The 24,511-nt window shown below is 40.6% G+C and overlaps 1 protein-coding gene across 8 annotated transcripts in view; it reads right to left on the bottom strand.

Annotated features, from left to right (window-relative positions):
• Window positions 1-24,511, bottom strand: part of ALDH1A2 (aldehyde dehydrogenase 1 family member A2) — a 130,872-nt gene that overhangs the window by 78,964 nt on the left and 27,397 nt on the right. Inside the window, exons 1-2 of one of the 8 annotated variants that reach the window (XM_019441974.2) lie at window positions 19,595-19,709; window positions 16,109-16,236 (exon numbers count right to left, since the gene is read on the bottom strand). The exons of 1 other annotated variant lie outside the window; for it this stretch is intronic. Coding sequence is in view for 4 of the 7 variants with exons in the window: in XM_019441970.2 (XP_019297515.1) it covers window positions 19,595-19,711 (117 nt within the window). In the remaining 3 variants the exon portion in view is untranslated. Of the gene's footprint in view, window positions 1-16,108; window positions 16,237-18,081; window positions 18,216-19,594; window positions 20,405-24,511 lie in introns of those variants that run through there. 6 more of the 8 variants (XM_019441975.2, XR_002078017.2, XM_019441970.2 and 3 more) reach the window with 6 other exon arrangements.

The following is a 24,511-nucleotide window of genomic DNA, read 5'->3' as shown; positions in this document are numbered from 1 at the left end:
TGAAATAGAGATATGAGGAAATTCACTGAGGACTGAGGTGGTTAATCTTGCACATATTCCTTTATTTTCCTTATAGAACAACCAGAGTGGAGGTGCTAAGAGCCAAAAGATCTCCATGTAAATACCACTCTGCCTTTTACCACTTATGCAATCCTGAGCCATCTTTAAATAGACTCTCAAACTCTTTGAGCTTTGTTTCCTTCTCTGTAGGAACAGAAATAAGGCTCGTCCACCTTGCAGGGTTGTTGTACAATTAAGTGAGATAAAATGTAACTGTGCCTGAGGCTTAACTGGCTAGGATGAACTTTCTTCCCTCTCGAAGATCCTTGAAAAGAGCTCTCTTGGCTTCATTTGGTTTTCTCCGTACTCTAATAGAGCACTTAACATGCAGTCAGTGTTCAAAAGACATAATAGATCATACTCCTGGGACAGAAGTGAAGACGGACTTCAGATTGGCTGTCCACAGGGATCCGACCCATCTAACAGTGGCTTTACGTGGTTTTCTAAATCTCAGTAGTTACGTGGAGAAAGACCCAAAACAGGGAACTTAACCACACAAGCCAAGCCACATCACTTGGCCACTTTTGCACCAGGAAGGTAACAGAAGACAAATCAGGCTTGCCACACTTTGCAGCCCACAGCAAAGTGGCTGTGACAATACAGAGATGCTGCCATGAATTTTCTAATTGGGGAATCTGACCCCCTGAGGAATTCTGAAGCAGCAGGCTTTAATAGGAGTTAGGTGTAAATAATTTCCTATCCTCAATGAATCTTTGACATAAAGCTGTCATGTTTTATTTCAGTAATAAAATGTTTTGTTTTTTTAATAGTAAATGCTTCAAATGATTTGTATTTAAACCCTGCAGTAGATGGTGCCTTGGAGAGTTGAATTTTACTCGGCTTGCCACTAAACTGCTTTTGGTTCATCAAAGGAGAATACCAGATAACAAATCAATAACCAGAATGATGTATCTATAGAAAAAAGTTCAATTACTTTTAATTGAGCAGCATAAGGAAGTAGTTTAAGGACTTGTCATATGTTGGTTATCTCCTTTTACATGACTATTCCATTGTTTCTACGGATATACTGTACTTTAAAGCGATTTGTGGACGACAGAACACACAGCATGATCATTTAACTGTACAAAATTAAATTTCTATTGTAATGAAAAACTGTACTGATGACCACTTCAGTATGCTACTCTACAAAGCTAGTAGGCTTTTGAACATTATAATCAAAGGTAAAAAGGTTATTTTTAACTTCAATGAAAAACATCCCCATCTTCTTTTACTTCTAATTAAGAGGCTACCTATATAAAGTAAAATAATGAAGCAAATATTCAGAACCTTCCTGTTGAAACATTTAGGTAGGTAGAGCAAAAGTGGTTCTGTTGACTTCCACTTTTTGCTCTGCTTCACGCCAAAACATCTGGCTAAAAAGTGAAAAAACACCCAAATGGCATTGTATAGGAAAACACCTAGATGATTGATTGCATTTTGCACTTTAAAGTCAGTGTTTTGATATTATAGAGACATGGCCTTGGTTCAATAGGTGTAATCTCTTACAGGTAAAAGCATGGTTTCATAAAGCTTTGACAAGGACTAATTTACCAGTTCTAATTTTAAAGTAATTAACTGTTTTTTAATAACTGACCCAATTTGTATTCTCTGAACCCCACTTACCCTGAGTCCCAGGCTGAAAGGCAGGAAAAAGGAAAAGTCTTCACTAGGAAAAACTGCAATCTTGACTTTCAAAGTATGCAGACAGCACAAGGTCAAAAGAAATGAGAAATGAGAGGCAACATTTTAAAACAGCTTTAAAATATTAATCTAAAGCGATTGTGCCAGAGTATTTTAAAATGAAGGTTGTATGCCCAACACATTACACTAATGTGCAATAATTACATGAATTGTGTTAATCCTGGAAACAAATAAATTACAACATGAGCAGAGAGGTAGCAAAGATCCACCGAGCTTTTCAAATATCCATCTAATCTCAAGGTCTGTTTCTGAAAGTGAAAGGACACTGATGAGAGCCCAGAGACAAAAGGTCATTCATTAGTCATGTTCCCCAGAGGACAGTTCAGTTTGGGGCAGCCTTCCAGGAACAAGGCTAGATCTGAATGAACTGGAACGCGAGGGAAGAGGTGGGGAAGGAGGCTGGCCTCTTTCTCCAAAGGAGGCTGATTGGATCATTCAGATTAAAGGGCTCTGGGGTTACCTGTGATACAGATTAGGGAAGACACAAGGTTCCATTTAACTCAGGATTCCAAGGGTCATATTCCAAGGGCAGGATATTTCTACCACAGACTAAATTGTGGTAGATAACAAACTGTTATCATATGACTGGTTTGACTAGCACCCAGGTTGAATCTCATGAAGGTCCTTTTTAGTCTTCTTTAATCACAAAAATGGGCAAAGGTATCCTAAAATCACGTTCTGCCTCCTCATTTCTCTCCTGCCATTTCATAATGGGTATAATTCCCATGTGTATAAAGATTCCTAGATGGCGTGACTTGGGTATGGCATTTAAATTTTCTGTGGCTCAATTTTCTCATCTGTAAAATAAGATAATAAAACCACCTTGGGATACCTGGCTGGTTCAGTGGGTAGAGCATGCTATTCTTGATCTCTGGGTTGTGAGTTCAAATTCCACATTAGGCGTGGAGCCTACTCAAAAAATTAAAATAAAATAAAATAAAATAAAATAAAATAAAATAAAATAAAACCTCCTCATCCAGTGGATGTAAGAATTAACTAGATTACTGAAAAGTCTGGAATAGTGTGTACTCAGAACTTCTAACTGATTCAGATTCTGAATGTAAACAACCAATTCAAGACAATTTATTAGTGCTCTTAAAAAGCTAGTCACTGATTGTTCTGTGTTTACTCATTCGTTTACTCTTCTCTCCATTGCTAGTAACTAAGACCTCTTCGAGAAACCATCAGAGACAAACAGGGCGAAAGGATAGGTGGAAGAAGGTAACGATGGTGAAGGCCATCCGACATATTAACTGGTCTCCCGTAATTTCTGATTGCTATTCTCCTGACTACCATAAAGACAGGTCAGTGCAGACTGGTTCACACATCCCAGGGTCTCCTGGGCGGGAGAGGGTCTGAGCGGTGGTGTGGGAATGTTCTTTCAGAAGAGGAAACTCAGCAAAGGGCTTTCATGCTGTCCTGTCAGTCTTGAGAAAGCAGGAATGTAACATGATTTCTTTTGTCTTGTGCTTGGAAACAAATGTTCCTTTGCCTATCTTCTCTAGGTTTAATTAGTCTTCTGTCTTTCTCAGAAATCAGCCTGTTCATTTGCAAATGGCAGACATCAGAAAGGCTAGTGACTATGAGTGTAGGTGTTGGGGGGGAAGGAGGCTGACGTGTTTATTTTCAAAGCCACAGGGGTCCCCATTTGAAAAAGCACCCAGCTTATCTCAATGTTTTTGTTTGTATGATTTTGAATTAAAAGGTTGGAGCAATTCATTTAGGAGATTAAGCTGTCTTTACAATGAGCCTAGCTGCCCTATTTATTCACTAGTATCGTTACGGTTTTTAAAAAAGGTTTTCTACTACACTCTTCATTAGTGCAACAATTTTTAAAGATTCCTTGAGTCTGATTTTTAATGCCAATTAATTTTACATTAACATGATGCTCATTGCTGGTCGCCAGTAAAAATCACAAACCATATGTATAATAACAGTTTAGGGTTGACAGTTTTAGCAAATGAAATACAGGATGCCCAGTAAAATATCAATTTCAGAAAAACCAATTAAATTTCAGTATAAGTATGTCCCCAAATCACAGGGAAATCATGGTGCATTCTTATATTTAAAAAGTATTTGTTATTTACCTAAAATTCAAATTTAACTAGACGCTGTATATTTTATCTGGCAACCCTACGAGGTTTTCATGGAAATCGTACAAGCTCCACAAATGCCAAGTGGAAACTAGGAGAAACTCCATTTCATTACTTTATTATTATACTTAAACTCGCTTCTTGCAGAGCTCAACTTCATCAGTCAGAATAATACTCCCCAGTATATGAACAAATAAACGGATACCTTGGGAAATCAAGTGAATTGTGACTACAGGATGGGACTAAGTTCTAACCACCAAAGGCCATTCATTTATGGTAATTTTCTCATTGTGAAAAAGTGAACCACAAAAGGGACAACTGGTATCTTTAGCTGAATTAGAACTTAATGTCATGAACTACTACATTTAAATGCCAATGTCATCTTTCATTTATGTTACAAAGCAAACATCCTATGCAGAGAGAGGCTGAAACACCCCAGCGCCCATCCTAAAGTTGAAGAGGCCTTTGAAACAATAAATGAGTGATTTCTCCACACTAAACATTTGCTTGTGACAGTAAACAAAAAGCAAGCTGAATTTTATATAGCACAATCATTTTCGTGTATCTGTTGATGCAGTTAAAAGAAGAGAGCAATTACTGAATTTTTTCTTTCAATTAGAATTATAATTATTGCCCTTGACTCAAATCTTAGCAAATACTCTCAAATATAATTATATCTATGTTGTATATGATTAAATTCTTCCTTATTGCTCTCCACCCTTACAAATATGCGAAAAGATCTGTGTGACACCTTCCTCTACCCCAGGAATTTAATTGTAATATTTACAGTAATTAATTCCTAAAACCCGAGTTAATAAAATGTGATAATGAACTAATAAACCTAACTGTGCATAGCTTATAGAGTCAATTTCATTACCCTAAAGCCACATCTAATATTTAGGAAGACAGATTTTTTTTTGCAGACCTCAAATCGCCTTAATTTTTCTTTCCTTTTTGTCTTTCTTTTTAAAATAGGCACCTTCTTGACAAAGGAAAAAAGGAAAGGAGATGTCAAATGAAAAGCTCAAATTAACCTTCAAATATCTAATCAAGAAATCCCTATTTGCCACTTAAACAAGATATTAGAAAAATCTTGCTAGGACTTAATTTTGAAATAAGCTCACGTTGGAGGTAAGTCTTGCTAACACTTGAAATTGCTAAGAAATGCCACCAAAAGCCGCCACTTGACCCAGAATTCCTCTCCAAGAAAAACTAGCCATAACTACATGTGGGACCTTGTATGAGAAACTGCCAGAATGTCAACTTCATTTGCAGTGGCCCCATATGGCCTGATCGCTCTCCCTGGCATGATAAATCACTGGCAGAATCCTTACCTTCCTACGTTTGATCTCTGCTCAGCAAGATGTGGTTTTGATGTGAAGAACTCCAGATCTCTTAGGTCAGAGACAAATAGCAGTGGCACTGACCTGCAAAGTGCTAAGTCTCTATTAGACTCAAGTGAAAAGCCATAGGCTTCTGACAAGCTCCCTCGCCACAGACTTTACTCGACCCACCGTGGTTTTCAAGAGCTCAGCCTGACAGAAGAGCTGCTGAGATGGCTGGGAGGAAATGCCAACAAACCTTTTCTTTCTACCACTATTACCCAGTATTAAAATCAATCTTCTCTAAGATTTGAAGAAGGAATTCTCTTGGGAGTCACTGGTCTGATTTCTAGTACTCTAAGTCTTTAACGAACACAATGTTTTTTTTAATTTCCGGTGGCTCTTTATGACACTGAGAAATCATTCATATATGAAGAATCATGAACAGATTTCTGTGGACTGCTTTCTGGTAATTATAAGGAAATCGTTGGGAAAATATTTTAAACATTGCTTCGAGTGAAAATTTGGGGTCCAAGAATAGGGGTTTGCAAATAGACGGACAAACAAATTCAGATTTTCCTTCTGATCCTCATAATCCCAGGTTCGGGCCCAGGAAATGAAAGAATTCTGAAGGGTCAGGGTTGGGTAAGGAACTCATATAGCTCTTTTCCTCCAGTTCTTTTCATAAGTAGGTGGATTAATAATACACATCTCATTCTACCCTATGATTTTATAAGTAATAAAACGGATGTCCAAGGAATTTAAGTAACTAACCCAGTATCACAAAGCATTTTCCTATTCCCAGAGCCTAATATAGAAGAGAGTACTCAATAAGCTATCCAGTAACGTTATTTGTTAATTCCATGAATCTTTATCGTGTGCCTACGTATACAAGGAACTGTTAAAAAGCATACATTAATGGCAGAATTGGGCTCATTCTGCTTCCTTGTTCATTACTCCACAATGCACCCTAAAGATCTTCTGTTTCAAAGAAAGGGGTAGGTGAGTGGGACTGAAGGAGGGAAGTTTTTCAACCTAAAGAGTGTGTGTGTGTGTGTGTGTGTGTGTGCGTGCGTGTATATATATGTATGTTGCTCTCACTAGAAAGTTATTCATTTCAAAACACTTTACCTGGAATTCACTTTCTAGCTGTGGTATTTTGTCTATTAGTCACCATGCAAATGAAATCACAATTTTATTTTCTAGTGCTCATTCTCTTATTAATTCACTCAAACACAAAAATATGTGGACCACACTTTGTGTCAAGACCACCATGATAACCGGCTTTTATGAAGATTCAAATCCAGGAAGGAAACTAGTCTACACATCAAGCAAAAACTGGATCCCTTACGTTGGCATTGTCAAACACACAAGTTATTTAACAGTAATAATAAAAATGAAGATCTGAAACAAGCCTTAAAAAACCACATTTGAAAGACTTCTTGCAACAAGTTCAGAAGCTATTTGTTATTGTAAAAATAACTACACAGTCATTCCAAGAACAGTAAGACTAAAATTAGTATAAAACTTTAGTTGGCTGAAGTGATGAAGAACGCTGAGAAAGCAGTGCGCTATCACTTTAACAGCTGCATTATCTCAATAGCCGCCCCCTTTACACCACTCACAATTAGAGACACTCATAAATAAGCCCCTCATTAGCTCTCTGGAGAACGAAGTTGGTGACTCTGCAAGTGTTCATTCAAAGCAGAATGTTTGGTTTATTTTCTAGCTAAATGTAGTTTATGTACCCGTGTTTGTACGTACACGTCTACACTAAGTGTTGAGCAGTAATCTCTCTCCTTAAGTCAGATCATCAAGAGTTCCAAAAATCACTGTTTAGTGTACTTCTTTTCCAAGCCTTCTCTTTTTCTCTGTTGGAATTCCTGGTAACGATACCAGAATGTGGGCAAACCTCATTAGTCTCCCTGCTGTTTACAAGACAGGATTTATGCTCAATGTGCTGAACACAAGGACACACATCACTAAATGGCTCCAACTACCACCCAGGCTCTAATCTGAGAAATTTTTCACTCAGTACAAATACCTATCGGCACGGAGGAACACGGAAGAGCAATTACGGCCAACACATGTAGTCTTTTAAGAGTACACCAATAAATACCCATTTGTGAAGGTTAATTTAATGCAACCCAGGCTGTTATCTGGAATAGTGTGTGTCACCAATTCAATCCATTAAGTAATTACTAAATTCTCAGGAGGGCTCACAGAAGTCAAATGTGGTTATTCCAGGTTCATTGCTTCTGGTGTCCCCGAGGACCATCCGGGCCAACAGCTGGAAGAGCTGACTACAAAGGTTCCCAGGCATAACTAGACATGTTACGAAAACAGGTAAATGAATCTGACCAAGGAATGAGGGTCATCAAAGGCCTGCCTGACAGAAATACTTAGGGAGGCAGAAGAGAAGCAGAAGAAAAGAGAAAAAGATGGAAAAGGTGAGAAGGGATAACTCTGAGAAGTAGAGGAGAAAGGGAAATGCATTCTCTCTAAAAGTGAAGACAGAGAAATCGGAAGACTACTGGGTTTGGCTTAAAGGAGACAACTTGTCAGGAGATTCTTTAGATGGGATTTTTGAGCCATTTACGATAAAACATTAATCGTGCATTCCAACCACCACCCTCTGGGCACTTAAGTTCTGTTACAGTATAAACACTGCATGAATTTCTGGGGTCTACTGTCTATTTCTCTATTCTGCATCCCCGCTGAGGCTACATACAATTGACAAATCTAATCGGAGTAGGATTCCAGTTGGAAGCTTTAAGTGGAAATGACTGCCCATAAAAGGCAAGGTGGAACACATCCACCTAAGTCGTTCTGGCAAGTGTCTCTACCACATAGGTTATAGTCAAGTTACACAAAATGATGGCCCATGGAAAGACAGAAAGCATTTGGAGCGCCTGAGTGGCTTAGTCGGATAAGCATCCAACTTCGGCTCAGGTCATGATCTCACGGTTCATGCGTTTGAACCCCACGTCGGGCTCTGTGCTGACAGCTCAGAGCCTGGAGCCTGGCTTCAAATTCTGTGTCTCTGTCTCTGTCTGCCCCTCCCCCACTTGCATACCGCTCTCTCTCAAAAAATAAACATTAAAAAAATAAAATAAAGAGGAAGCATTAGAAAGAATATGAAATATATTCATTTTCAACAGTCTCATCCGTACTCACTGCCAAGTAAATCTGAAGAACCATAACAAAGAAAAGCACTTTTTGAACTGAAAAAAAAAAAAAAAAATACAAACAAGCAGATGTTATTAAGGGCAGTACATAACTGCCCAACCAGTGGGAATCCAAAAACACAGTTCTTTACCACAGCCTGAAGAATCACACCTAAGTATTGATTATATCAATTCTCTGTTTTTCTTTTTTTTTAATGAACACTTTCACTTTTATGTCAAGTTGAAATTGTTGCTAATGGTAGCTCCCATACCTACTGTGACTAAGTTGGGGATCCACAGTCATAGAACTGGGCTTGGGATTATCCTATACAACACTCAGCAGAGCATTAGGCTGAGTTCAAATTTTACTGTCTTTGTCGTCGTGGTTCTTAAGCTTGTTACTGTTGTTATGAGCAGAGAAGGAAGAGAACCAAGTCTTGGAATTGAAACCTACTAACTCTTGAGCCTGAAAAATTTAACTTTAATATGCTTGACTTTCTCAGTTACATAGTGGGAATATTAATATAGTATCGGTATCATAGGTTGTTGCAATTATTAAAGGTAATCATATGGGAAAAGCACTCTGGAAATTATAGTATTAATAATAAAAGGAACTATCAGTAGCCAGTAATGATAATAAAATCTAACAAGTATTCATTCAACAAACATTTCCTAAGCATTTCACTATAAGGCACTGAGCTAGATGCTTCAGAAATACTAAGATGAATAAGAGTTTATAATCTAGTACAGTGTACGAACAGGGAGTTACACCAAAAAATATAAGCATACAAGGCTAAAACTGTACCATTCAGAAGTAGTGTAAACAAGTAATATGGGCATTCAGAGAATGTAGGCTCATCCCCTCAAAATAAGTGTGGGACCGACAATGTCAGGTACTATGTAAGCAATAGGCACAAGAGGGCTAGCTCCAGTTTTAAGATTGGAGAATTTCATTCCTCCTCAGGTAGCTTCTTTAGAGTTAGAGATCAATAACTTAGAAATCCAAACACAAAAGTGAATGTGTAACACCAGCTTTGAGTTTAAAACACAATGAGTTAAAACATTAACGAAATATAAAGCGATGTTATTTTCAAGCCTGGTGCTAAGGAATGACTGAAATTCTCTAAGCTAACACAATGAAACACAGTATGGAATTAGTCATTCAAGGGAAAGGTCCATCAGAAATTCTTTTTCATATTATGTTAGCTGTCATCCCTCCAGTTTTCTCCAGTCCTATAAATAAATAGCACACAGTGAACCTGGTAATTCCCCTTCAAAAAATGAGTGGTGTGTGTGTAAGTGTGTGTGTGAGGGGAGGAGAACAACAATAACCAACATTTGAGCACTTCTTCTGTTCTAGGGAGTATAAGAAAGGTAGGGAAGTAACTCTTGACATGGAAAACTTACAATGATCATATCTCATTTTATACAATGACTCCTTAAAGGTAGATTTACAGAATGCCCTACTGTTGTTAGTTTAGGGAAACCAACAAGTACTAAAATCATCCACCAAAGTAGGACTAATTTCTGATATTTTCCCATTACAGAGAAGATCAGGCTTAGAGAAAAACCACACATTCTGAACCTCCTAATATTATTCCAGAATTGCACAGAATATAATTCTGAAAAATTCTTTACACATTAATATCATTTGCTTTTCTTATATGTTACATCATTTGTCCTTAAGATTTACCTGTGTCCTTATACATAAACAAATACAAATGGGATTAATTACAGGTAGATTAAGGCACAAATGAGAAAGGTAAATTTTTTAATAATAAAAGTAAACTTCAAGAGACTATGTAAAAGAATACCTTGAAAAACTTGGAATAAGAACGGATTTCTTTAAAAAGACACCAAAAGCACTAACCATAAAGAAAAGATACAAATATTCCTCAGGGTTCCTGGGTGCCTCAGTCGGTTACGTGTCCGACTTCGGCTCAGGTCATGATCTCACAGTTCGTGAGTTCGAGCCTCCTGTTGGGGCTGCACTAACAGTGCAGAGCCTGCTTGGGATTCTCTCTCTCTCTCTGCCCCTCCCCTGTGTGTGTGTGTGTGTGTGTGTGTGTGTGTAGGTGTGCGCTCTCTCTCTCTCAAGTTAAAGAAATAAACTAAAAAAAAAAAAGAAATATTCCTATTTGCATTTAAAACTACATGACAATTACACTAAAAAAGAAGAAGAAAAAGCACAAGGGGGCAGAAATTTTTCACACTGTATATAACTGTCAAAGAATTATAATCCCAAGTACATAAAAAAAGGCTACAAATCATTAAAAAAACATACATATGCAAACAGAAATGAGCAAATGACATACTAGCCAACTCACAAAGGAGGACAGCCAAATGGCCAATACACATATGAAAAGATACTCAACCTCACAAGAAATCAATGCAATGCAAATTCAAATAGCAATGAGATACCATTTCACACAGACTGGCAAAATTTCAGAAGTATGAGAACTCCGTGTTTCTGAATGGAAGTGAGGTGACGATAGAGAGTAGCAGGTACTTTGATACCTGCTGGGGGTAGTGGCAACCAGTGTAAGTGTGTTGGACAGAAATTTGGCAATCCCTAATTAAGATGCAGATCCACATACCCCTTAAGCCAGCAATAATATCACTTCTAAGCATACATCCTAGAAAAGTCTCTCACCCAGGCAAGTAAGGAGATATGCTTAGGAACATTTAGTGCAACATCACTGTAATAGCAAAATGCTGGAAGTATCTTAAATGTCAATTAGTAGAATGAATGAAAAATCGTAATATATTCAAGGAATGGAATACTCTGACAATGAACGAATGACAATGTAAGCATTGCAAGTACATCCAGTTACACGGAGGAATCTTGAAAATAGCATGCTATGAAAACAAAGCAAACTGCAGCACAGTACCCTTTGTGTAAAAAAATTTAGCATGCAAAACAACAGTACATATTGTTTATGAGTACATGCAGGTGCATAGATACGAACACCTATGAACACCTATGAGGAAGATACATGCCTCTGAGGAAGGAACGGGGAAGTAAAGAAGGGAATGGAGGAAAGCCACAGGTGGAGTTTCAATGCAGTATTTCTTTAAAAAAGAACAGAAGCAAATACTGCCAAATGTTAAGAGCTAACAAATCTGGGTATAGTTATACATGTTTGTGATATTATTGTCTGTAATCTTCTACAGGCTGAAACATTTCATTGTCTGTCAAGTATGTCCTACGAAACAGCGCTATTGGTCTGCAGAACCTGAAACATCTCTTTACCTTCTGAATACTCATGGTGCCTTCAGGACATTCATCTCAAGCATTTGCACCTTCTATTATGCACCATGTGTGTATGTTCTCACCCCATACCCAAGTGGGAATCCTCTCCAGCCTCTTCAGGGCAGGCCCCACAATCTATGTGGTGTTTCACGCCAGACAGTGACTAACAATGCTTTGTACACAAGCAGTCCTAAATAAATGTCAAATGAATGAACAAATTAATAAATTCAGACAAGCAAAAGGGTAGCTCTGGCTGTAGTTAAAAATGACCTCGAAATAATAGAGCTAGATACCCTTCCCTGTGAAAATCAAGTTACATTGGTATGTTGGGGATCAGACTGTAAAATATAGATGAGCATTGCAAGTCACTAGTTTCAGATTTTGCTAGGGAATTTAACCAGTCATACTGATTCCTGATCTCCCAAAAAAGGATTCAGTGTAAAAGTAAATTTCTACACCTAGGGAAGTAAGACTTTAAGTTATCCTCTGTAGATTTCTATAGATATTTCCTAATTTTATCTTATCAGGCAAGTTCTTATTTCCCCTTTCCCTTCCCACCCTCAACACTCCATCAATACACACACATCAGCACAGAGATCTGGTGTGTGTATTGTTTGTGGGCACTGGGGAAAGAGGGAACCAGGTTACATTTGCCTGTTACTAGGTTTACTTAAAACCACAATATTTTGCAAGATCCACTTACCCAGAGGTAGGTTCCATCATACGTGTGGGAAGAGCCACCCACTTACACCACTTTTTGTTTGACTAAGTTTAAGAAGTCCCTAAAAATGACCTGGGGCAAAAAAACAATCCCTAAGAGTCAGTGGACTTGAAATCAGAAGACATAGGCTAGAGGAATGAAAAGTATGTACAAGAAAATGTATAAAAATATAATCTTTAATTATTTGGAAATTTCCTCCTTATATTTTATAATCAATGAAGATTGGAAAGTGTTTGGGTACTCATGATATCCTAAATTCTTTGTAAATAAGAGACAGGTATGTCTAGTTTTTAACTGGACAAGAGGTTTCATCTTTCCAGAGATCTAGGAGTAAAGCAACTGTGACTCTGGCTCTCCAAAGGTCAGATTGTGACGAGGAAAGGAAATAGAGCAGATAACTGCTTCTGGAGGTACCAGGGCTGAGCTGAAGTGAAAAGAAAGGTTCTTTCTACAATAAAAATTAAAATGTTCACTCACAGACATTCTAATTTTTAACCACATTCTACAGAGGTCAATAACCCCCCGTGTTTAGCCCCAGGGAAATTTTGTTGAGAGCCTAGCAAAAGTCTAGGTGGTGAAGCACCCAATTATTATTCCAACTGGAATTTTCAAAGGCTGGAAGTATTTCCAAATCATGTGACACAACAGAGCTGTGCTGTAAATAAACTCACTGAGAGTTAAGATTTTGAAGGGAAACAATGTAAACCTGGCTTCATCTTTTTTATTTTTTTTAATGTTTACTTTTGAGAGAGAGACAGAGACAGAGTGCAAGTGGGGGAGGGGCAGAGAGAGAGGGAGACACAGAATCTGAAGCAGGCTCCAGGTTCTCAGCTGTCAGCACAGAGCCTGACGTGGGGCTAGAATTCACAAACTATGAGATCATGACCTGAGCTGAAGTCAGACCCCTACTCAACTGAGCCACCCAGGTGCCCCTTTAATTTTTTTTAATGTTTATTTTGAGAGAGAGAGAGGGAGAGAGCGCGCGCACGTGCCCACATGAGTGCGGGGGGGGGGGGGGGGGCAGAGAAAGAGGGGGACACAGAGTCTGAAGCAGGCTCCAGGCTCTAAGCTGTCAGCACAGAGCCTCACTCAGGGCTCAAACCCTCGAACCATGAGATCATGACCGGAGCTGAAGATGGACACTTAACCCACTGGGTCACACAGGTGCCCCAAACATAGCTTCATCTTAAAGGCCAACAAACAAGCAATGGAGAAATGCCAGAGGTAAGAAATTCCCAATTTGGATAATCTCATATATCTGAAAGGTAAAATGGAATGGAGCTCAAAGATAGATCTGAAAAAGCAATTAAAAATTATCCAAAGTGACATTATGGCAATCACTTCTATATGCATCAGATTTGGTGTTTGAGGGGAAATGACTGGTTTTGAAATGATTTGTTGCAGCAAATAAAGAAATTAATGAAATTCTAGAAGGGCTTTCAAAATAGTCACTGCATTTTACTTTCTGGAAGCTGCCAAACTGGGCAGTCAGAAGCAATGAAAAGTCTCTTTAGCTTTAAATTATAGGAACTAAGATACCTTCCCATTTCTAAAAGGTATATATACCATCTGAGAATGTACTCAAATGCTGCCATACCTCCCAGATTTATGTGCCAAAGACTTGGCAACACCTTTGCCCAAACTACTTAAAATGCCAGAAACGGTTGTCTGCCATCTGACAATTAGGGCAAGCCACCTGGGTGTACTGAGGCATATTAATGCCAGATTTCGCCACAGTGTCAGGTATCTAATTTGATTCTTTAAAAACCGGCTGGGAAATTGTTTGATTTAGTGACTTTTTAGTAAAGAGAAGACCTTAGTAGAGAAACTGCCAAGGGATCTCATTTGATGGAAATGTAGGGAAAACATATAAGGGACCCATAGCTACCCAGAATATTAAACTCTCATGGCTAATTAAAATAGTAAACAATGGCCTGTCTTGTAAAACCTTACTGACCATACAATTCTGATCTTTCTTAAAGTGGGCTTGCATTAATTCGTAACTACAAATGTAAAAATGAAATGGAATTAGCCCTTGGCTAACTATCATTATATGTACTTTCACATAGTTTTTCATTTAGCCCTCACAACAACCCCTAGTAAGTACATATATGACCAAGGTTTGAACAAAGACCTACTTTAACTCAGAGCCTTTCTTTTTCCAAATCAAGAACTTACAAACTTTTTCTAAAATATAGGCCATATAGTCTCTGTTGCAACTGCTAGACTCTAGCATTGCAGTCTAAAAGTAGCTCCAGACAATATATAACTGAATGGGTTTGTCTGTCTTCCAATAAAGTTTTATTTACAACATCACGCAGATAGTCTGTAGTTTGGTGACTACCACAAGCTGTCACTGAGATAATTAAAGCAGACAAAAATATACACCAGTATTTCTATTTCATTATCCGACTGCGAAAGACTAGAGACAGAAGTGCATATGTTGGTATTTGAGATGTTTTTGGTCTGCTCATATTTGAGATGTATTTGATCACTGTGCTTGTGTAATGCAACAGAGAACTTATATTATACATGCCTGGCTTCTCTTAAGCCTTGCTGCAAGGGAATCAGACCTCACACACAGAACAGGCTCCTCAGAGTATCTTCTACCCTCAAATAGAAAATCTATTATTCCTCATTTTATAGAAACAGACGACAGAATTGCCTCAGCAAATGATGATTCCATATGGTAGCAGAATCCTGTACAGAAGGCATCAGGGCAGGACTCCAAGAGAATTATCTATTTCAAGCCCTACAATAAAGTTGTTTAGCAATAAAGTTCTTTTGCAAATCTGAGGTTCCTATAAACATGAGGTGTTATTCATAATTTACGATAAAAACAATCTTGATTAGAGATTTGGGAACAATTAGACCCACACCATGTTTTAAGAAATAATCTCTGCAAGGCACCTGGGTGGCTCAGTTGTTAAGCATCCAATGGCTCAGGTCACGATCTCACAGTTCATAGGTTCGAGCCTCAAGTCTGAGCTGTCAGCTCAGAGCCTGGAGCCTGCTTCAGATTCTGTCTCCCAGTCTCTCTCTGCCCCTGCCCTGCTGGAGTGCTTGCGTGCTCTCTCTGATTAAAAAAAAAAAAAAAAAAAAAAAAAAAATCTCTGAAACAGGCAAGAATCTGATTTTTTAAAAAAGTAGAACATAAAAAGTAGTTAATTTAAAGTCAGGAAATCAAAAGCCACATGATGTAGCTTCTTCCTAAGAAGAGTAGACCAGCACATATTCTCCCCATGTTTGCAACAGAAAGAACACAAAAAAAATAAAGATGTAAACTCTCTCTCTCTCTCTCTCTCAAAAAAAAAAAAAGTATGTTACTGTTAGGAAAAGCGAAGTGTATTATGGTCAGGAAAGATCCATCAGTTTTTTAAAAGTCAAGGCCAAGGTCTTTCTTATCAAGTATTTCTACTTCTTCCTATTCGCTCTCCTTCAAAAGGTTTTGCAAGGATCAGATATGGTACACATTAAAGTGCTAGGTAAACTATTAGACCCTATAACCAATGTAAGTGGCATTATGTATTTTTTATCATTATTTGTTACTACAATGATCAACTGAACTACTGCCATGCTGACAATTTTTGGCGATCAATCTTTCTAATAAGATCCTAAGCTCCTGGAAGGGAGATGCCCAATTAGCTTAACAGGGAACACTGTTGTTAGGAATACTAACAACACTCAGTGGTCACCCAAACATCCTTTGGACAGAATTGAAATTGACAGCAGAAAATAGAAAATGTTCAATAATAAGATTTTAAACAAACAAATAAATAAGTAGAAGTTACCCAATGCACATTTGCTCTGATTTTCAGTTGTCTTTTATTTTTTCTCTTCTAGTTTAGTAGTTTAGTAGGTTAGTACTCCATTAATGTTCCTTTCTTCCCTCTGTTCTAGCTCCTCACAGAATCAGATGCTGGAAGAAAACACAACCCTTTATGTTACTGTCAATTATAGGCATAAACTGTCACTGAAAAAATGCTCAACACAGAGACAGCACAATGCCTCTGCGTGTGTGCACGTGTGTATAATGGGGATGTGGCAGTAGAAAGAAACTAGTAAAGACAGAAGAGACGACAGAGACAACAGACAAGGTAGGGGTGGGATAAAGACAGAAAGATTCCAAAGACCTTCTGGGAATCTGGAAGAAATCTCCCCTGCAGTTAAGCGCAGTCGGTAAAGTGCTAGCCTTAATTTTACAACGTGTGAACTCTGATAATATATTCAGCCATACAAAGTTTGAAAAACCAGACTGATGAAACAGAAACAACTCAGAAAAGTTTTAATTCATAGAAACACACCTAAAACCAATCAGATTCCTGCAATAGCTGGCAAGCAGTCTTCTGAGGATCAAAGCAGGGGAGTACACGCTGTCTTGGCCTTCAAGTGGTCACTTCGCTACTTGTTGTTGGTAAACTTAACGCTTTCTTGACTAATGCAGTCTTTTCTTTAAAACAACAACAACAACAACAAAAACACCCATATTCCTTAATAAGGAATCATTTTTAAAACCTGGGATCTAGACTGCTTCATTAAGGAAATAAAACTAGATCTATACCAATGATGGTATTGCCACTGATCATTAGTCTAAATTGGGTACTGGAACTTCAGACAGGTAGGTTTATTTTAAGAACTAAATGTAAAATCACTACAAGAGCACAAGTTAAGCCCTTTCAGTATCTATGGGGACTGGACTGTAATTCTGGAGTATTTTCACTGGACCTTTGACAGACAAAGATGTAAGTTTTATTTCTAATAATCTCTCCCACTTCCCCCTTCATAAAAAATGAAAAATACATCAGATCATAGATCTTAAATGCAAGATCATAAATGCAAAGTTTTCTAAATGCACGCAACTTGAAATTCTCATAATCTGACATTTACACGTAGGCAGTGGCTTTATGTTGGTCCCCAAATCACATTTACAAATCTTATCGTGATACCCTTAAAGATGCATTCGTTCAACAAGACAAAAATGATGAAGGATCCATCTTGTTTATCCTGCACGGCTTTGTGACACAAACATGGGATTTGTTTCCTATGTGTTCTTCAACAAGCCCTCCAGCATAGTAGTTCTTTAACCATTACTCTTTCAAAAATCCCTCTCATGAATGTGGTACTACTGTTCTAAAGGACGAACTGTCATTCTACCTTGTTCATTCTTCTGCTTGAAATTACCAAGATAATATCCCTCACTTCTGATCATAAGTGAGTTTTTAAAAACCTTTCCATGGATCTTATTTTTCCTTTTAAGTAAAAAAACCATTAGCCTCAGCTACCAAAAGAGCAGATTCTGCTCTTCACATTAAAAAAGCTGCTCACCAAAGACGCTTGTGTCAGAAAATTTAGAAGTCTCACTAAAAAGCTGGGGGGTGGGGAGTAAGCTGCTGGGAATCTTCACAGATACCTGATTTAACAAGGTTTTGTGAAAAGAGCTTGCCTTTAGATTAGCATTACTCAGTGTTTATGAGGGTTGTTTGTCAAGCCAAAAATAAGGCGCCTCCTCCCCACAAATTAAAAGAGTCAAGTTTCGATCCATTATTTCATTTCTGATTGTTTTTCTTTGCAATAAGTGGGAAAGTGGATACTGGATAAAAGTCTCCTCCGAGCTAAAAGACTCCACATTAAAGGCTTCATTTAGCTATAAATCAGTTGTCTTTCCTACTGGGGGAGAACAAGAGAAAAAGGGAGCGGGGGTAGCTGGAGAAAAAAGAGAACTGGAAGAGCTTCCAAATTAAATTCCGAAATACCTACTGCATACCTAAAAGTCCTTTCCGGGGCTGTGAGGAAAATCCCAATGAAAAGCTAAGACTAAAATCGAACCTTCCAAAGTATGAGAGTAGGGTCCCGTCTCACCGGGAGATCCTGAATCTTAAGATCTTTAAAGAGGGGCTGGAGAGGTTAGCGACCCTCATAAAACAAAGCGTTTATGCTGTGTATTTCCCTGCTCGTTCCCAAACCCAGAGATGTGCCACGCACTGGCACTATTGTTATGCAAACAATGCCTAAATGGCTGTAACCACTAACGACCTCCCATTAAAATGGCTTTCAAAAATTTGTCACACCATCTAAAAAAGCTAACAGGTACATCAAATCCATCATGAATCGGGCACTTAGAACACGAATCACCCTGATTTGCATCCTAAAACTCAATGCAAGTAAAATTTCAAAATTCGGATATTTAAAAAATTTCTCTTTCAACCATTAAGCCAGAACCAAACAATACACTTCTCAACAAATTTAGTTTATCCTGTAGTAAGAATGATGGAAAACAACTTTAACCGTATTGTGTGTCTGGGAAACGCACTTTGGTTTATCGGGAACAATTTGGGGTAGAAATCAATTGAAAGTAACAGAAAAACAAGAGAACTGTAAAATGAGCTCCAAGGAACATGACATTAAATCCCATCTTTCTCCCCCCACCATGTTATAACTTTATAATCACCCCGTGTATCTAATCAATATATTTTTTTCCATGTGGAATTCGTAGAAAGTGAATTCAACTCCCATTAATGAAGGTAGCGCATGCATATCCTTTTTTATATGGCCCAGCAACAAATCCTGCTTGGCAAACCCAAAATGTCAGGGTTCGTTATAAAAAATGATTTCTTTTCAGTCCGAGAGCGAGCCCGTTAATGCAGAGCAATTTCGAGAGTTTCTGCGTTGTCCAGCAGAACTGCCACTGCCTACAAATGCCGAACGAAATGCCCAAGCCGGAGGCGCCGGGAGGCAGCGTCCAGGTTTCGGCGCGATGCGTTAAGGGCGGCCGGAGCTTCGTGCGCCCTGTCGGCCCCTCCCGAAAAGCCGCTCCGCACCGCGGGCTTCCGAGGACCGAGCGGGGACTAGCAGCCCAGCGGCCCCTGAAGGCGCAGGGCCGCTGGGAAAAGCGGCCGGGCTGCGTGGCCCACCTGGCGGGAACCCTTCTAACCCCATGAGTCGAAGCGGTGCCGACGCCTCCCCTGCGACAGTCCGGACCCCGCGAATCGGATCAGGAGGCAGCGGCAGACGCGGCGTGGGTGAAGAGCCGTTGACCGCGACCCCCAGCGCCGCGTTCAGGTTGGGGCGAGTCCCCGAGGCTTCCCGAGTCCCCGACAGGCCTTCGGAAGCCCTAATCCCGAGGACGGGGCGTCCCTCTGCTGCGAGGGGATGAGAGGCTGGCCCCGGGCGCCCCGGCCCCCGACCCGTCACGCCGCCCTACTCCCCTAACAGATCAGGGACAGGAAGGAAGGTTCTAGAAAGCCTCGGTGGACGGCAGGTCCTCGCCGGGCGCTTACCTTGGTGTACTTGATTTCGAGGTTGGGCGTGGGCGACGGCAAGAGGTGCAGGGACGCCATGAGGGCGGCGGGGTCGGCCTTCACCTCGCCGGGCATCTCGATCTTACTGGAAGTCATGGTGGCGGGCCGAGGTCTCGCTCGCCCGCGGCGTGGGCTGTGCGGGCTGTGCGCGCGGTCGGCGGGCCGGGGGCGCGCTCGCCTGTATATAGGCAGGTGTCAAGCTGGGGCTCTTCTTATTGGACGTGAGGGCCGAGGCGCGGGGGGCTGGTCCATCCTACCTAGGACGCCCGGGCGCAGCCCCGATTTACATAAAGCCCGCCGCCCGCGTCGCGCGATCCGTTCGCTCCGCGCCCACGGTCAAGTGCGCCTGGCGACTACCTCGGCCGCGGGGACAGGCCCAAGCCGCCTCCACCGCCGTCCTCGACGGCCAGAGCCCGAACCGCGCTGCGGCCGCTCGAGGCTCCGAGAGCGGGACCGGCCTCGCTCCCGTCCGGGCGGCGGCGGTGGGGGGCGCACCTTAGCGGATGTCGGGCGTGGGTCGTAACCCCAGAAGCCGCACCGGCGGGGGCTGACGCGGTGCGTTGGAGTTAGCTCTCGGAGCTCAAAGGGCGGCTCTTGGGGCGCCAAGCGGGCTCGGCAGAGGAGGGGGTGCGTCAGGGGCCCCTCCCTCTCGCGTCCCGGGGCCCTTCTCTCCCGGAGACCCGGGGGGCGCCCTCCGCTTTCTTTCTTCGGGCAGGCGGCCTAGCACACACCCACTCCCCTCAACGGAGCCGGAGGTGCACCGCGGCCGCAGGGTCCTGGTCAGGGAGTGATGAGTGCGAGTTCCTCGCCCCACACTTAAAATTAAGTATCCCCGCCAGGCAGTCGACTCCGCGCGGCCCTCGCCCAGCTTTTTCCGCCCAGCTGCTGCCCTCTGCCGGCCGGGACGGCCCCGGGCGGTCCGCGCTGCGCCCCAGGATGAGGGCGTCGGTCCTCTGAGGGAGTTGGCGTGTTTCCTTGGCCCCTCTGTCTTTCTTCTAGGATGCCCCCTTCTAGCCCTCGTTCTCCTCGCCCCCAAATAACTCAAGGATATACTTGTTTTGTTTTTCTGTTGTTTTTCACGCCAACAGGTGAATGTCCCTCCAGACATTGGGTTCCTCGCTTTACTGCCCCTTTGGGTTTGAGCTTCTGTATTTATACCCCTTTAATGTAGATGTTTACCTAGCTCCAACAGGCCTTCTTTTAGTTTGTGGGATCCTAGAGGTCAGCATATAGGTGTACGTCAAGAATCCAGAGATTCCATCCCAGAATGGGCTTTGGGCTACAAAATCTGGGCTTCAGATAAAAAGACCTTTATAGGTCATGTCTGCTCCTCGCTCCCAGTGCAAGCTTGACAGGGGCCTACTGATTCTTATCTTAAATGCCATTTTCAAAGCCCTTAGAACCTCATTTCTTTGGCTGTTAAGGGTCAGCCTGAAGAAATTTCCCCTTGGATACTTTTCCTAATTAAAAGTGCCTAACACTCAGTGCCTGAATGCTAACCAACAGTAGAAAATAGACAGAAATATTTCATTTTAGTATTAGGTCTATAGAAATAAATTCCAGCCTCTCAGAACCCAAAGTATCTACCCAAGTTTACGTGAGTGAATTACCTCAGCCTAAGCAATAGGTAGATCTCAATTCACAGAGGATCGCTATGGCCAAAAATTGTATTTTAGTTGACAGTATATCTTCATGAGCTATAGTTTTGTTTTGTTTTGTTTTTTTAAGGCTTGGAGAGTTGGAGACACAATTGAGGAAATAAATAAATAAATAAATAAATAAATAAATACATAAATACATAAATACATAAATACATAAATACATAAATACATAAATAAATAAACGAAGTCCAGGAGTTAGTTGGGGAGAGGGGGAGAAGATAGTAGCAAGGGGAATCAATGGTGCTTGTGGAACAATTCTGCAAACATGTTTTGCAAGGTGCCTTACTAGAGTTTGGGTTACAAACAAAATGGATAGCCTTTGCCATCAGTGAGCAGGAACCCTTCCCCACAGGGAGGTAGATCACTATGAGGGACTGTGGGAAAAAGTTACAACCGTATGCTCTGGGACTCTACTAAAGAAGAGGTCAGCTCTCTGGGAATGCTGACCTTTGAGCTGGGCCTTAAAGGAAGAGGTGGAGAGCGCCTGGCTGGCTCAGTCAGTTGAGCATCCCACTCTTGATTTTGGTTCAGGTCATGATGTCACTGTTTGAAAGTTCAAGGCCCACTTCAGGCTCTGTGCTGACAGCACGGAGCCTGCTTGGGATTCTCTCTCTCCTCTGTCTGTCCCTCCCCTACTCATGCTCTCTCTCTCTCTCATAAATAAATAAATAAATACATACATACATACATACATACATACATACATACATACATACATACATACATGAGGTGGAGCTTCCTTCCACAGGGGAGAAGAGTACAGAATAGGTAGGAGGGTCCACAAGAGCAAAGGCATAAAAATTGGAGAATGCTTTGGTGGGAGGTGGAGAGAGAGGCATCAATGTGGCTGGAGCAGCAGCAGATGAGGCTGGCAAGGCAGTTGACTCAAGGTTGTAAGGACCTTAATTCTTGAGATGCTAAGAAACCATCAGAAGAGGGGCACCTGGGTGGCTCAGTCAGTTGAGTGTCCGTCTTTGGCTCAGGTCATGATCTTGAGGTTCGTGGGTTCGAGCCCTGCATCAGGCTCTGTGCTGACAGCTCAGAGCCTGGAGCCTACTTTGGATACTGTGTCTCCCTCTCTCTCTGCCTCTCACCTGCTCGAGTGCGCGCTCTCTCTCTCTCTCTCTCTCTCTCAAAAACAAATACACATTAAAAAAAACCTGAAAAGATGTTGAGCATGAGAAAAGGGGAATCTGTATAATTTAAACAGATAAATGAATACTGTCAGGAAAGACTCACAAAGTAGAAATAGTTGAGGTATATTCTTCTCAAAGCATGAGACAGACTTGTTCATCCTTGAGGCATCTCTTGCTTGTGGACTCTAGTTCTAGCACTGTGGCTGGAAAAGCTCTCCCAGGGAAGAAACAGTATGATGGAATTATTAGCATTCATTACACAGTGAGGTAGAGCAAGTAAATAGATCCCTCTTCCTGGAAATACAAATCAAAACCACAATGAGATATCACCTTACAACTGTCAGAATGGCTAACATTAACAGCTCAGGAAACAACAACAGATGTTGGTGAGGATGCAGAGAAAGAGATCTCTTTTGCGTTGTTGGTGGGAATGCAAGCTGGTGCAGCCACTCTGGAAAACAGTATGGAGGTTCCTCAAAAACTAAAAATAGAACTACCCTACCACCCAGCAATTGCACTACTAGGTATTTATCCAAAGGATACAGGTGTGCTGTTTTGAAGGGGCTCATACACCCCAATGTTTATAGCAGCACTATCAACAATAGCCAAAGTATGGAGAGAGCCCAAATGTCCACTGACAGATGAATGGATAAAGAAGATGTGGTATATATATACAATGGAGTATTACTTGGCAGTCAAAAAGAATAAAATCTTGCCATTTGCAACTGTGTGGCTGGAACTGGAGGGTATTATGCTTAGTGAAATTAGTCAAAGAAAGACAAATATCATATGACTTCACTCATATGAGGACTTTAAGAGACAAAACAGATGAACATAAGGGAAGGGAAACAAAAATAATATAAAAACAGGGAGGGGGACAAAACAGAAGAGACTCTTAAATATGGAGAACAAACAGAGGGTTACTGGAGGGGGTGTGGGAGGGTGGATGGACTAAATGGGTAAGGGGCATTAAGGAATCTCCTGAAATCAATGTTGCACTAATTTGGATGTAAATTTTAAAAAATAAAATTAAAAAAATAAAAAAGAAATCCCTCTTCTCCAGGCAGGAAAGGGATCTCTAAGCTTTTCCTCATAAACAGTTCCAAAAGGTCTAGTGCATTTTTATCCAGTTCAAGATGGGGGACAAGATTCAGCAGAAAAGAACAGTGAATTATAATTACTTTTTCAGCATACGTTTTCTTTGTTCCTGTTTGTAGGACTTACTCTGCTTTAACTCCCTTGTAAGACTGCTTTAACCTCTCTTCTCACATTCTTAGTCTTCCCTTTTCTTCTCTTTCCTTCACTATCTTGTTACTTTCTCATTTTCTCTTTGGATTTCACAATGGTTAAAGTGGCGATCTTCCCCACCACTACCTTTTGATATCTAGCATTTTGAATTTCAGTCTTTTCCATGATTTGGTTAAGAAACATTTTTTCCCACCCTTATAATGTTTCCTTCTCCCACCCTCTCCCATCTGTAATTATTTATTGTTTAGGATACATGTTGTTTATAAAACCCCTTGCACAACGGAACACAGGCTACAGCATGATCTATTTCCTTGTGAAAACAATTTATTAGGCCTGGTGGAGCCAATATCCTGGAGTTGTAGAGGAGAAAAATAAATTCTTGCCTCATATTTCCTCACCTAAATAATAGAATGCAAAGTTGTAATTTTAAGGTATTTGCCTTATGTGAGGTTTGATTTTTTTTTTTTTTTTAAGGTATGAAACCAGAGCAATTTAGGATTTTTTTTTTTTTTTTGCAGTTATGCAGGAACAAATTGAGAAACATGCTTTAGAAAATCAGTGAAGGAAACCAAATGGAGCACAAAGATTCCTCCCAACCAAGGAACACTTTTGGTTTTGACAATAACAATGTCCAGCTTGAACTTCGAGCTTCCACATTCAGGGGCTATCGCAGCCTCAGGTGGCCCTGCTTAATTGCCTTCCTGTTCCCATTACTAACCATGATGACAGCCTACCTTTTCTAACAGATATACTCGCATTTTAATTTATCTGCAAAAATAAATCACACATTATAGCATTTCTCTCTTCCGGGTTAATTGAATCAGTTCCTTAAATGTCTCTAAGTCTAATGA

This window comes from Panthera pardus, unplaced genomic scaffold (assembly GCF_024362965.1).
Source record: "Panthera pardus isolate Hobbes unplaced genomic scaffold, ASM2436296v1 HiC_scaffold_24, whole genome shotgun sequence".
NCBI classification, from domain to species: Eukaryota; Metazoa; Chordata; class Mammalia; order Carnivora; family Felidae; genus Panthera; species Panthera pardus.
Note: the sequence above shows the minus strand (reverse complement) of the source record. Positions and strands in the feature narration are given on the sequence as shown.